The sequence below is a fragment of the Salvelinus alpinus genome, chromosome 11 (genome assembly GCF_045679555.1).
Source record: "Salvelinus alpinus chromosome 11, SLU_Salpinus.1, whole genome shotgun sequence".
NCBI lineage: Eukaryota > Metazoa > Chordata > Actinopteri > Salmoniformes > Salmonidae > Salvelinus > Salvelinus alpinus.
This window is the reverse complement of record NC_092096.1, coordinates 27493337-27505897: the sequence shown is the minus strand read 5'-3', so window position 1 is coordinate 27505897 and position 12561 is coordinate 27493337. Positions and strand designations below refer to the sequence as shown.

General features: G+C 42.9%; 1 protein-coding gene across 1 annotated transcript in view; it reads right to left on the bottom strand.

The window, feature by feature from the left end:
• Positions 1 to 298: 298 nt before the first annotated feature.
• The window catches only part of LOC139533822 (decorin-like), a 28271-nt gene continuing 16008 nt past the window's right edge, over positions 299 to 12561 (bottom strand). Inside the window, exons 3-8 of the mRNA XM_071332229.1 lie at positions 9237 to 9349; positions 6697 to 6910; positions 5626 to 5739; positions 4508 to 4601; positions 2732 to 2870; positions 299 to 2476 (exon numbers count right to left, since the gene is read on the bottom strand). Of these exons, the coding sequence (XP_071188330.1) occupies positions 2276 to 2476; positions 2732 to 2870; positions 4508 to 4601; positions 5626 to 5739; positions 6697 to 6910; positions 9237 to 9349 (875 nt within the window). The 3' untranslated portion in view covers positions 299 to 2275. The remainder of the gene's footprint in view (positions 2477 to 2731; positions 2871 to 4507; positions 4602 to 5625; positions 5740 to 6696; positions 6911 to 9236; positions 9350 to 12561) is intronic.

Genomic DNA, 12561 nt, shown 5'->3' with positions numbered 1-12561 from the left:
CTGTTCCTCCTCACGACCTTGTTCACCTGGAAACTCCGTCCATCACTGTGAAGTCTATACTCGTTTGACTTTTCCATAGATATTACAGCTCCATCTAGTGACAGGGCAAGTAGAGCCCTCCACACACCGACCATAGAGATGGTAAGAGGGCACACTTGCCACAAAACCTATGCTATCACAGAAGCAATAATGTCAAAGATAGGAGGTGGGCCCTCTTTCCAACTCTATGACAACGACACACACAACGTGGACATACCAAGGGTTATGACCTCTGCTGGCGACACCCCCAGAAAAATGCTGCTTTTTAATTGGTATTTTTATTTGGTTCAGGACACCTTAGGCGGAGCCCCTGCTCAGAAAAAAGAGAGGAACATCTTTATTGTTGATATATTAAGTCTGAACTACTGTAAGTGCTTGTGCTTTTAAGCAATGAGAGTTTTTTTATACAGCATTTATATACAGCGTCTATACATACAAACATTCACACTAACATGGGCACTGAAGGCATGACAGTCCGCCTGCAGCCTCCAATTCTCTTCAGACTTAAAAAAAAGAACAAAAGAAAGGCAAAGTAAAAAAGAAGAGAAAGAAAACAGGCATTAGCATGGCATCCCAGAAACCACCACCGTGCTTCAAGTCAAAAGAAGAAAAGCATGCGTATAGATCTTTGGGCATGGCTTCTGTTTCAGAACGTATATATTGTTTATTCTACATCTTTAAGAGCTATTTTCATCTTGGTTGTATGAGCTGATGTTACATGACAGATGGGAGAATGGAATGTGAAGAAGAAATAAATGCTTTACGGGAAAATCTTTAAACTGTCAGAACATTTAGTAAAAACAACACAACTTTAAATCAACAGTGAAGCAAGCAGGAGACATGGCAATCGACTACAATGTGAAAGAAAGAAAATCGGAATTCTTTCAAATAGTACGACATATTGTAAAGGTACACTTTGAACGCTAGCTACTACACAGGTAATATACTCTAGTACATTCTAGTATCCTAGCTGGTGTTAATGGTATTAAGACACGAGTTAACCCTTTGCTGCCCGCTCCGCAGGTCAGCTTACCTACTGTAATTGTCACAGATTTATGCACGTAAAGGCTTGTTGCACACAAAAGATCTACACCGGTCAAATTCAGATTTTTCGGCCAATCTCAACCAGCTGACATGTGTGAGGTATTAAAGGGTTAATCGTGTACATATTTTCAAAGTGGTCATAGATATTTTTTGTTGTTGAAAATATTTTGTAGTGTTTCATAATGTTTCTTTCAAACACAAAATAACATTTCAGTCATGCAATCTGAGGGCACACACTTCGAAACCATTGCACAGACTTCTGTTAAAGGACAATTCCGCCACTTTTCAACCTCATATTCATTATCTCCAGCACCATATCAGTGTCTACATGTGTGAAAACGACACGTTGTTTTGTCTATGCTCTGTGGTTAAAAAGAGAAGAAGAAAGGTCCTAATAAAAGGCTTCTCTGTGACATCACAGGGTAGGCTTAAAAGTTAAAAACAAACAGTGCTTTTCAAAACCCGCAACGAGTTTCTAGCCAGAGGGATGATGGTATTTTCTTGATGTCATTGGGTATATCTTTTTAACTTCATATTTGTTTTCTACAAAACATAGAAATGTGACGTTTTCATGTGACGATGGTATTGTAATGGAGATAATGAAAATGAGGTTGAAAAGTGGGTGACATCCCCTTTAAGTTGATCTTTTTGACAGATAACTACCATGAGGTAGTGTTACAGTATTTAATGAGTTGACGGTTTATTGTGTATGGAAGACCTGTTACAGGATAATGCCAGTGATTACTGTTGTAGAATATGAAATGTACAAATGGCAAATGGCACTATTATAAATCAACTGTTTGCATACAGAGCTGGTTTGAGTTATTACTAAGCAATCTATGGAAGGTTTGGTACTGAGTTTTGTAACTGTTCTGTCTTTGCTCATGAAAACATTAAGTACTGTAACTGTTAAAACTGTATTGGATGTTCGCTATGGTTTTAAAATGGGGATAAAGTTGCCGATCAGTGTTGTGGGGTGGATGGGGGGCTGCGGTTCACACACACACACACACACACACACACACACACACACACACACACACACACACACACACACACACACACACACACACACACACACACACACACACACACACACACACACACACACACACACACACACACACACACACACACACACACACACACACTCTCTCTCTCTCTCTCTCTCTGGGGGTGGACTACTTTTTCTCTACTTCTTCCTGTAGTTGCCCAGCTGGATGGCGGAGCGGTCGAACACACAGCGGAAGGTGATGGGCTGCACCTCCCAGTAAGGGACGGGGTTGGAGAACAGGCTGATGCCAGAGTACATGGCCTTCTTGGTATTGTAGCCTGGTGGGCAGAAGTCCTGGGTGCCCACCACCCCTATCTTGTTGCTGTGGAGGTAGATCACCTGGGAACATATCAACCACAATGAGTGGTTAGAGGGAGGGATGTCTGGAAATGAACATTGCATATAAAGAAAGGTCATTTCTGTGTTAATCAACTTATTTATATTTTATTTCATCATCATCCTCATCATGAGATTGATCTGTAATGGTTACACCCTCCTGAGAAAACCCTGTGTGAAGTGGAACATTCATGGACATGAAGCCTCTACCCATTCTCCCAGGTGTGACGGGACACCTGTGTGTCCGGTGGAACCCACCTGGATGTACTTGTGGTCAGGCAGGCCTGCAGGCACGGTGGTCAGGGCATTGTTGTCCAGGTGAAGCTCTCTGAGGTGAGGAACCATGGCCAGAGAACCGTTCTCCACCTGGCTGATCTCATTGTAGCTTAGACCCAGCCTAGGAGACAAACCAGCCAATGGGGAGAGACACAGAATGTGTCAGAGCCAATGGGACAGAGACACGATGTGTAAAAGAGCCAATGAGACAGAGGTACAGAAGAAGAGCGATATAAGAGGGCATGAAGCCCTGAGCTGTCCCTTCAAGTCAACGTACAGAATGTATAAAAACAAATGAGAGAAAGAGGAAAGAAAACATCCAATGGGAAAGACACAAACTGGTTTTCTGCCAATGAAAACCATGGGCAGAATGTAGACTAGCAAATGAGAAAGAGGTTCTACTTTTGCCAAGGGACCAACTTCGTTGACAAAATGAAATACTCGCTAGCGAACGTGTTGCCGATCCAGAAAATGTAAAATAATATTTTCAGTGAATCCTGCAGCTCTTCCAAAATAAACTGCCTTGTACTGCATGAGAGTATATTTCTGTTGATTAGTCTCCCTACTTTGGCATGAGTCTTTTCCTACCCTCGAAGCAGTGATCTTATAAACCCAGCTGTTCATTTTCAGAAACATTGCTTTCATATGCATTTTGTTAAAACTCTCAAACACATAATGCCTTGATAAATCAACGCCCCCAATGTCTCAATGAGAGTCAGAGAGAGAGAGACAGAGAGAGAGTGACAAAATGAGAGAGCTCTGACAGGCACAGCCACAGGGAGTGAGAGAGAACCAGAAGTTGGGTTCTCTGAGTGAGTCTGTCTGGTTGGTTTAGATCTGGTAATGATGTATAGCTCTTTCTCAAGCCCTGGCTACTTTCCACAAATACAGCAGTGGACTACAATTGCAGAACTCACTCAGAGTTGAGCAGAGTGGACTAGTGAGTGATGACGAAGGCAGAGAGAGAGAGAGAGAGAGAGAGAGAGAGAGAGACAGAGAGAGACAGAGAGAGACAGAGAGAGACAGAGAGACACAGAGAGACACAGAGAGACACAGAGAGACACAGAGAGAGACAGAGAGAGACAGAGACACACAGAGACACACATAGAGAGAGAGAGACAGAGAGAGAGACAGAGACACACAGAGAGAGACACGGAGAGAGAGAGAGACAGAGACACACAGAGAGACACAGAGAGAGACACGGAGAGAGAGAGAGAGAGAGAGAGAGAGAGAGAGAGTACTAGCAGCAGAGTACAGGGCAGACAGGGAGTTTAGGACATGCTGCTCCAGTCTAACCTCCCCAGTGAATGTGATGATGTGGTACAAAAAACACTAGTGGCATTAATGCCAAGAAGTACCGCATCAATTCAAATACTCCTTATATAACTGAATTGGTGACTAACCCAGGATTGTTGCTGAGGTTTGAAATACATACTAGGGTGTGTGTGTGTGTGTGTGTGTGTGTGTGTGTGTGTGTGTGTGTGTGTGTGTGTGTGTGTGTGTGTGTGTGTGTGTGTGTGTGTGTGTGTGTGTGTGTGTGTGTGTGTGTGTGTGTGTGTGTGTGTGTGTGTGTGTGTGTGTGTGTGTGTGCGGGGCACTGTTGTCTAGAGATGACCCAATATCCCACTACAGGACTACTTATGAAGTGTTGACCCACTCATCAAATACAGTGAAGAAGAATACTGTAAGCATGCTTTGTCCTCGTCAAGAGCAAAAAAGTTTTTGAAACATTGAGTAGAAGTGTTGAAACATCTTTACTTAGCCAGGTTCTTGAGGCCCTTCAGGTTGTCCGCCTGCACCTTGGTGATCTTGTTGCTGTCCAGGTGGAGCTCGGAGAGGGAGGAGGGCAGACCTGGCAACCCACAGGAGAGAGACAATGACGAGAGGACAAACAACCGGGGAAATCACAGCAGTTGTGGTGAGGGGAAGGTAAGTGGTTAATGTCTACGTACAGTATGCCAGTAGGACTCTGAATCCATACTAATTCTAATGCATCTGAAATGGCACCCTAATCCCTAGTGCACTACTTTTGACTAGGTAATAGTGCACTATAGGGAATAGGATGACAACTCAGACGCAGCCTCTAACATCCAGAGGCCTCTCCTTCATCCCTTCTATTCGCATTAAAGCATTAGATTAGAGGATCTCTCTCTGAGTACTATTCGATCTGAACTGGTGGCCAGATTCCCACAATAGGCCAGATAACATTCATGTTACACGCCTTTGAATGAATATGCTGTTTTAGTTTTCCCCTCTTGGTTCCACACTGTAACCATTGTTCAGTGGAGCCTATCAATCCAAATGTGCATTCCTGCAGTGCAAGATGATTGATGATTTTGGCTGTGGTCGATTGAGTAAGAGATCCTCACTGTTAACTTGAATTCCTTTGTTTTAGCTGGAGCTATTGAGCTGTGAAGTATTCACACCAGTCCTGGTTGAAAATAGAGATTCAGGCCCTGCACTGTAAAACAAAAAGATGTTGATTCAATGTACAATTGAAAGGCATTAAGTTGCAATTGTGAGTATGCTCAACAAAATGTTCACACACCAACTATTGTTGTGAGTTTGCTCAACAAACATTTTCACAATCCCATTGCAGCTGGTTGCCTTACAAATATACAGTATGTTGAATACATCTTTTGTTGTTGTAGTGTGGTCAAAATCCCTACAGCCATCCTTTATTGAAATGACATGTTATTTTCCATATTCTTCAGTTGGATCCACACAGTGAAATGATCTGACATGACTGGATAGGTGAAAGCTATGTAATGGCTCTCTGCTCATACCTAGCCTTGTGTTAGATTTCTATTGATCCCTTCAAGGGACTGGAAGGAAGGAAGGATGATTTGTGATGGGGTGACCAGAGAGGGCAGTACCTTTGGGGATCTCTGTCAGGTTGGTGTCTGCAATGCGGATGTATGAGACCTTCTTCAGGGCCCCGAACGCCCCAGCCTCAACCCCTGCACTCTTCAGGGGGTTGGAGCCGAGCTCTGGAAAGAGAAGGAGGGAGAGAGAGACAGACAGAGAGACAGAGAGAGAATTAAGGGAGATAGGGTATTAAGAGACAGAGGGAGCAGAAATAAAGAGAGAGAGCAAGAGAGAGATAGACAGAGAAGAAGATAAATAGAGAGGTAGACAATCAGGGGAGGAGACAGAAAAGAAAACAGAGAGAAAAAAAGGTCCATTAACCACATCCCAGTCCTGGTGTGTTACGGGAATCTCAACCTACTCATGTATAAACATGGTTTGCGGCCGGCGTGGGATATTGTCCATAAGCCCTGTCTGCCTCGTCCTATAGCCTCGCTGGATTGGCCGATTTGTCACACTGGGGATATAATCTGAGGATCAGTGTGTTTTAGGGCCTACCGCTCCAGTCCTTCAGCTATGCTATAATGAGATACTTTACATTCTGAATGTAACACACACCAGAATAGAGACATTATAAATAAATGCATAAATGCGCGCACACACACACACACACACGCACACACTCCATCACTCTCTCTGCTGCTGGCACCCTCAAAAGTCCCCTCTCCACTCTGTAAGCAATGCACCAACTCTTCCTCTCTGTAGGCGATTGCTGGCACTCTCTAAACACGGACACGTTGTAATTCATGGTTACACAACACTTTGCATCATCAGTCTCTGACTAATGTTTTAGTGTACTTTTTAGCTGAAAACTTGTTAACTTGCTCCTGTCCTATTGCTACTACACAGTCAATTAAGGAAAGATGTTCAAGTAACTGTGTGTACTGTATATGTGTGTTAAGGATTAGACTAGTTCTATCGTATGGAATTTGAGTACCGAACAAGGGATGGGTTGAGTTCATTATGCACCCAACAGAAGAAAACAGACTTGTCATTAAGGCAATCCAGGCAGACTAAAGCAAGGGCACAACATATCTGAAAGATTTCTAATAGTATTTGAAGCCAGGTCTGGTCCATACCCATGACGATGACCTGGGCCATGCCCTCGAAGGAGGCCTTCTTGATCTTAGTGATCTCGTTCTCGTGGATGCGAAGCTCCTGTAGGCTCTTGGGCATGTTGGCGGGCATTTCCTTGAGGTGGTTCTTGGAGAGGTAGAGGCGCTGCAGCTTGCCCAGGGGAATGAAGGCCTTGGGGTGGATCGTGGTGATCTGGTTGTTCACCAGGATCAGGGTCTGGGGAGATTGGAGAGAGAACAATCCCTGTTATATTTAAGCTAATGCTAATGTGTATGTTTTGCTAATTATAATTTGTATGTTTATGCTAATTATAATTAGTATGTTTGTGGTAATGCTAATTACTATGTAGATATTTATGCTAATGTTCAATTGGGCAACTGCTTTTTCTATTTGAGATTGCTTTTGAGATAGCTAGCTACATTATTGCAATATATCACTATTATCATTAGCAATGATGTGTTACTCTGAAATGTGTTCTGTCACTGGCTACTTTAATGTGGCTACAACTTCCCGTGGGTGTATGTGATCATTGTTTATGTGAAGTAATTGAAGGCAGGCTTTTCATTATATCATAGTGAGGTTGCAAAAATTGCTTCACAAACAGACTGGACTATTTTAGACTATTTTGTACTAGCATCTTAAACGCTTGACATCAACAAAATACGATGTTCTAGACCTATTGCAGACTGTTTGATTACATTTCCCAAGTATGGACTGACTCAATTGAACGTATCCAAGGTAACTGAAATGTGAGATTGTTTTTTAACGTCTGTACAGTAATCCCAACACACCCTTGGACCTAGTCTTAAAGAGCACAGGCGCCAGGGTTGTTGTGATTGGAGGCAATTTCTGAGAAATTTCGCAAGAGAAATTGCTGTGTCTGTAGTGGACCGTTCCATACTCAAGGCTGCAGACGGGGGTGGAAGAATGGAGAATGCAGACAATGCAGCAAATTCCCCCTGGAGAGAACAACTAATGTACGGGGGTGGAAACAGTGTGGGCCGTTTGACAGAGGTAGGCTATTTATTACAGGTCAGAAAGCTATACACGTGTAGAGAGGTCACACGATGGCCCAGAGGAGAATAGTTTCCATGGCACCTGGGGAACATTGGTACCTGGATTCCTGTGGTTAAAAACAAATGAGTGGAGGTGGTTTACAGTGCTGTTCCCTTTGGTAGACTATTTTTAGGATCTTTGATCCGAGTTAAACATGTTAGTTAAACATGTTAGTGGTTTGGAATATGATCAGGAACACACACACACGCGCGCACACACACACACACTAGTACACACCTAAGCTCCCTCTTGTCTCAAGAAAGTCCAGAGATAAATCAGATTTCCACTGCTTCGCTCCAGCTGATACTTTTGCATGTATAATACGCCTGTTAGGATGTCATCCAACAAAACACGGCTTCAAGTTCAGCTTCAGTGTTTTCCCTTTAGCTCTCTCCTACCCAAGACATTCAGGTTTCTACACTCACTCTGGTGTATACTTTGAAGGGATGTCAACATTGCACTCCCTAGAAGAATTGATAGAAAGTGGACATATTGAGTGTTTAGTGGACATATTATGTGTTTAGTGAACATATTGAGTGTTTAGTGGACATATTGAGTGTTAAGTGGACATATTAAGTGTTTAGTGGACATATTAAGTGTTTAGTGGACATATTGAGTGTTTAGTGGACAAATTGAGTGTTTAGTGGACATATTGAGTGTTTAGTGGACATACAGTATTAAGTGTTTAGTGAACATATTGAGTGTTTAGTGGACATACAGTATTAAGTGTTTAGTGGACATATTGAGTGTTTAGTGAACATATTGAGTGTTTAGTGGATATACAGTATTAAGTGTTTAGTGGACATGTTGAGTGTTTAGTGGACATATTGAGTGTTTAGTGGACATATTGAGTGTTTAGTGCACATATCATGTGTTTAGTGGACATGTTGAGTGTTTAGTGGACATATTGAGTGTTTAGTGGAGATATTAAGTGTTTAGTGAACATATTGATTATTTTGTGGACACATTGAGAATTTAGTGGATATACAGTATTAAGTATTTAGTGGACATATTTAGTGTTTAGTGGACAAATTGAGTGTTAGTGGACATATTGAGTGTTTAGTGGACAGACAGTATTAATTGTTTAGTGAACATATTGAGTGTTTAGTGGACATATTGAGTGTTTAGTGGACACGTTGAGTGTTTAGTGGACATATTATGTGTTTAGTAGACATAGAGTGTTTAGTGGACATACAGTTTTAAGTGTTTAGTGGACATATTGAGTGTTTATTGGACATACTGAGTGTTTAGTGGACAAATTGAGTGTTTAGTGGACAAATTGAGTGTTTAGTGGACATATTGAGTGTTTAATGGACATACAGTATTAATTGTTTAGTGGACATATGAAGTGTTTAGTGGAAATATTGACTGTCTAGTGGACATATTGAGTGTTTAGTGGACATATTGAGTGTTTAGGGGAGGGGACATGTTTTGTGGACATATTGAGTGTTTAGTGGAGGGGACATATTGAGTGTTAAACTCTTACTTGCAGTCCCTTCAGAGTCTTGAAGTCATTCTCCTTGATCTCAGTGATCTTGTTGTTCTGCAGGTCCAGCAGGGTGCTGTCTGCAGGGATCTCATCTGGAACACTCTTCAGCCCTGCAGAAGAAGAGGAAGGAGAATAGAGATATTCACAGACCGAGACAAAACAGGAAGGAGAGGAGAGATACTCACAGACCGAGACAAAACAGGAAGGAGAATAGAGTTACTCACAGACCGAGACAAAACAGGAAGGAGAGGAGAGATACTCACAGACCGAGACAAAACAGGAAGGAGAGGAGAGATACTTCTAGGCCAAACCGTTGAAGCTAGTTTCATAGCTCCATGTGATTTTAATTCATTAATTTACCTTTTTTTAAATTTAATTGTATTTTACATTAAATTTCAGAGTTAATGATGTTGAATGAAATTAGGTTTGGCCCAACCCTGACATAAGCATTTGTGTGCATGATGACACACGACAAGGAGTGTGTGTGTGTGTGTGTGAGAGTGTGCACGCTTGGCCGTGTGTATGGTATGTTTGTCCAGGTGACAGGAGACTTCCTGAGCTGTGCTGCAGCTGTGCCTGCTAGCTGATGGGAAATGAAGTTTGCAGTAGAGCGTGGTCGAGGGATTATGGCGCATTCACGTGCTAGTCGGAACAAGGAAAGTAGGACATTTCAGACTTGCTAACTGGTTGTAGTTATAAACGTGCCGTGTTCAACCAGTTAGCAAGTCGGAAATGTCCAAATCTTTAGCATGTCAGCAGTGAATAACCCCAAAGAACCAAAGTATGATGTGTTTCATGGTAATAGTCTAGACATGAGTGATACCAGATACACCATGAGTTAGCATTGAAACAATCTATGGCACACAGTGTGGAAATGGGACTCAAAATTAATTTCCGTCAATTTCAAGTGTCCACATACCTGGACACTGACCTCATTGCATGCAGTTTGGGTTGGAGAGTACATTGCATTATTTGGCACTGAGACAGTAAATGTCACCTGTCTATATGACTGGTAAACCAGAACCATATGTTCTGAGGGAGAACACTGAGGGAAGTATGAGCTGGGGTGAGGTATACACTATATAGATGTATTGGGTAAATTATGTATTTTGTGTAATATGATTATGTTCTATTCTGTTCTATTCTAACTTTTCTATTATATTCTGTTCTGTTCTGTTATATTCTATTCCATTATATTCTATTGTGTTATATTCTATTATATTCTATTCTGTTCTATCCTATTATTTTCTGTTCTATTGTGTTCTATTCCATTCTATTCTATTCTATTCTATTCTGTTCTGTTCTGGTCTATTATATTCTATTCTATTCTATGGGTATTGTTTTAAATAGAGGGCGAACACAGAGAGCTACTACAAGTCATCTAAACAACACAATGACTAAGGTTCAAGGTTCACATGGCTGGTTTCCATTCTAGAGGACGGCGGTTGTCTCTAGAATAAACTGTTTTGTCATTCAGGGCTTAAATGCTGTGTCTTTTAAACTCCACATATGCAGACACAATTTGGCTTAAAAGCTTTGACACGCCCCACTTACACAAACATTCTCTTCAGCTCAGTTGGCTTTTCTATCAGTTTCTCCTACCCTGCCCAAGCCCCACAATCCTCCACACAGCTGTCTTTGGGAGGCTCTCACTGTGCGACATATCACCATTGTGCTCCCTCTCTCCATCTCCCACTCCCACTTAATATCTTACATTCTCTCACTCCTCATGTCCTTCTCTCATATCCCTTCAGCCTTCCATCACGTCTCTTTCTCATCTACTCGCTCCCCTTTTCCATCCATCGCCTTCTCTCTCTCCTCTCGTTACATCCCCATCTACTCTCTCTACCTCAATCCATCTTTGTTATTCTTCTCTCTCTCTTTTCCACTAGCAGCGTGAGGTGAACCACATGGCGTTCTGTCAGTCAGAGCTGACGTGGTTGGTACGGTAAACAGTTTGGAGAGAGTGTGTCTACGTGTAGGAGAGGAGGACAGGGATGAGAGGTCAGTTACTGAGAGTCAGGTGGCAGGAAAGTCTGGTTGAGATGTTTAGTCTCAGGGTTTTTGTCCTCTGAAAGGATTGGAAGAGAAAGACTGAATAGCAGACAACAGACTTCTGCTATGAGCCACCTGTGTGTAATGGATGTATTTATAGTGCCTCTGGTCACACTCACTGGTCCCAACCTTTAATAACAAAGGGAAAAACATTACAGACTACAAAGGGAAGCACAGCCGAAGCTGCCCAGTGACACGAGCCTACCGGACGAGCTAAACTACTATGTTCGCTTCGAGGCAAATAACACTGAAACATGCATGAGCGCACCAGCTGTCCCGGAAGACTGTGTGATCATGCTCTCTGCAGCCGATGTGAGTAAGACCTTTAGACAGGTCAACATTCACAAGGCCGCAGGGCCAGACGGATTACCAGGACGTGTACTGTGAGCATGCGCTGACCAACTAGCAAGTGTCTTCACTGACATTTTCAACCCCTCCCTGTCCGAGTTTGTAACACCAACATGTTTTAAGCAGACCACCATAGTGCCTGTGCCCAAGAACACTAAGGTAACCTGCCTAAATGACTACAGTAGCACTCACGTCTGTAGCCATGAAGTGCTTTGAAAGGCTGGTCATGGCTCTCATCAACATCATCATTCCAGAAACCCTAGACCCACTCCAATTTGCATAACGCCTCAACAGATCCACAGATGATGCAGTCTCTATTGCACTCCACACTGCCCTTTTCAACCGGGACAAAAGGAACACCTGTGTGAGAATGGTATTCATTGACTACAGCTCAGTGTTCATCACCATAGTGCCGTCAAAGCTCATCAATAAGCTAAGGACCCTGGGACTAAACACCTCCCTCTGCAAACGGATCCTGGACTTCCTGACGGGACACCCCCCAGATGATCTTCAACGCAGGGGCCTCTCAGGGGTCCAACACCATCATTAAATTTGCCAATGATACATCAGTGGTAGGCCTTATCACCGACAACAACGAGACAGCCTATAGGGAGGAGGTCAGAGACCTGGCAGTGTGGTGCCAGGACAACAACCTCTCCCTCAACGTGATCAAGACAAAGGAGATGATTGTGGACTACAGGAAAAAGAGGACTGAGCACACCCCCATTCTCATCGATGGGGCTGCAGTGAAGTAGGTTGAGAGGTTCCTTGGTGTCCACATCACCAACAAACTAACGTGGTCCAAGCACACCATGACAGTCGTGAAGCGGGCACGACAAAACCTATTCCCCTCAGGAGACTGAAAAGATTTGGCATGGGTCCTCAGACCCTCAAAAGGTTCTACAACTGCACCATCGAG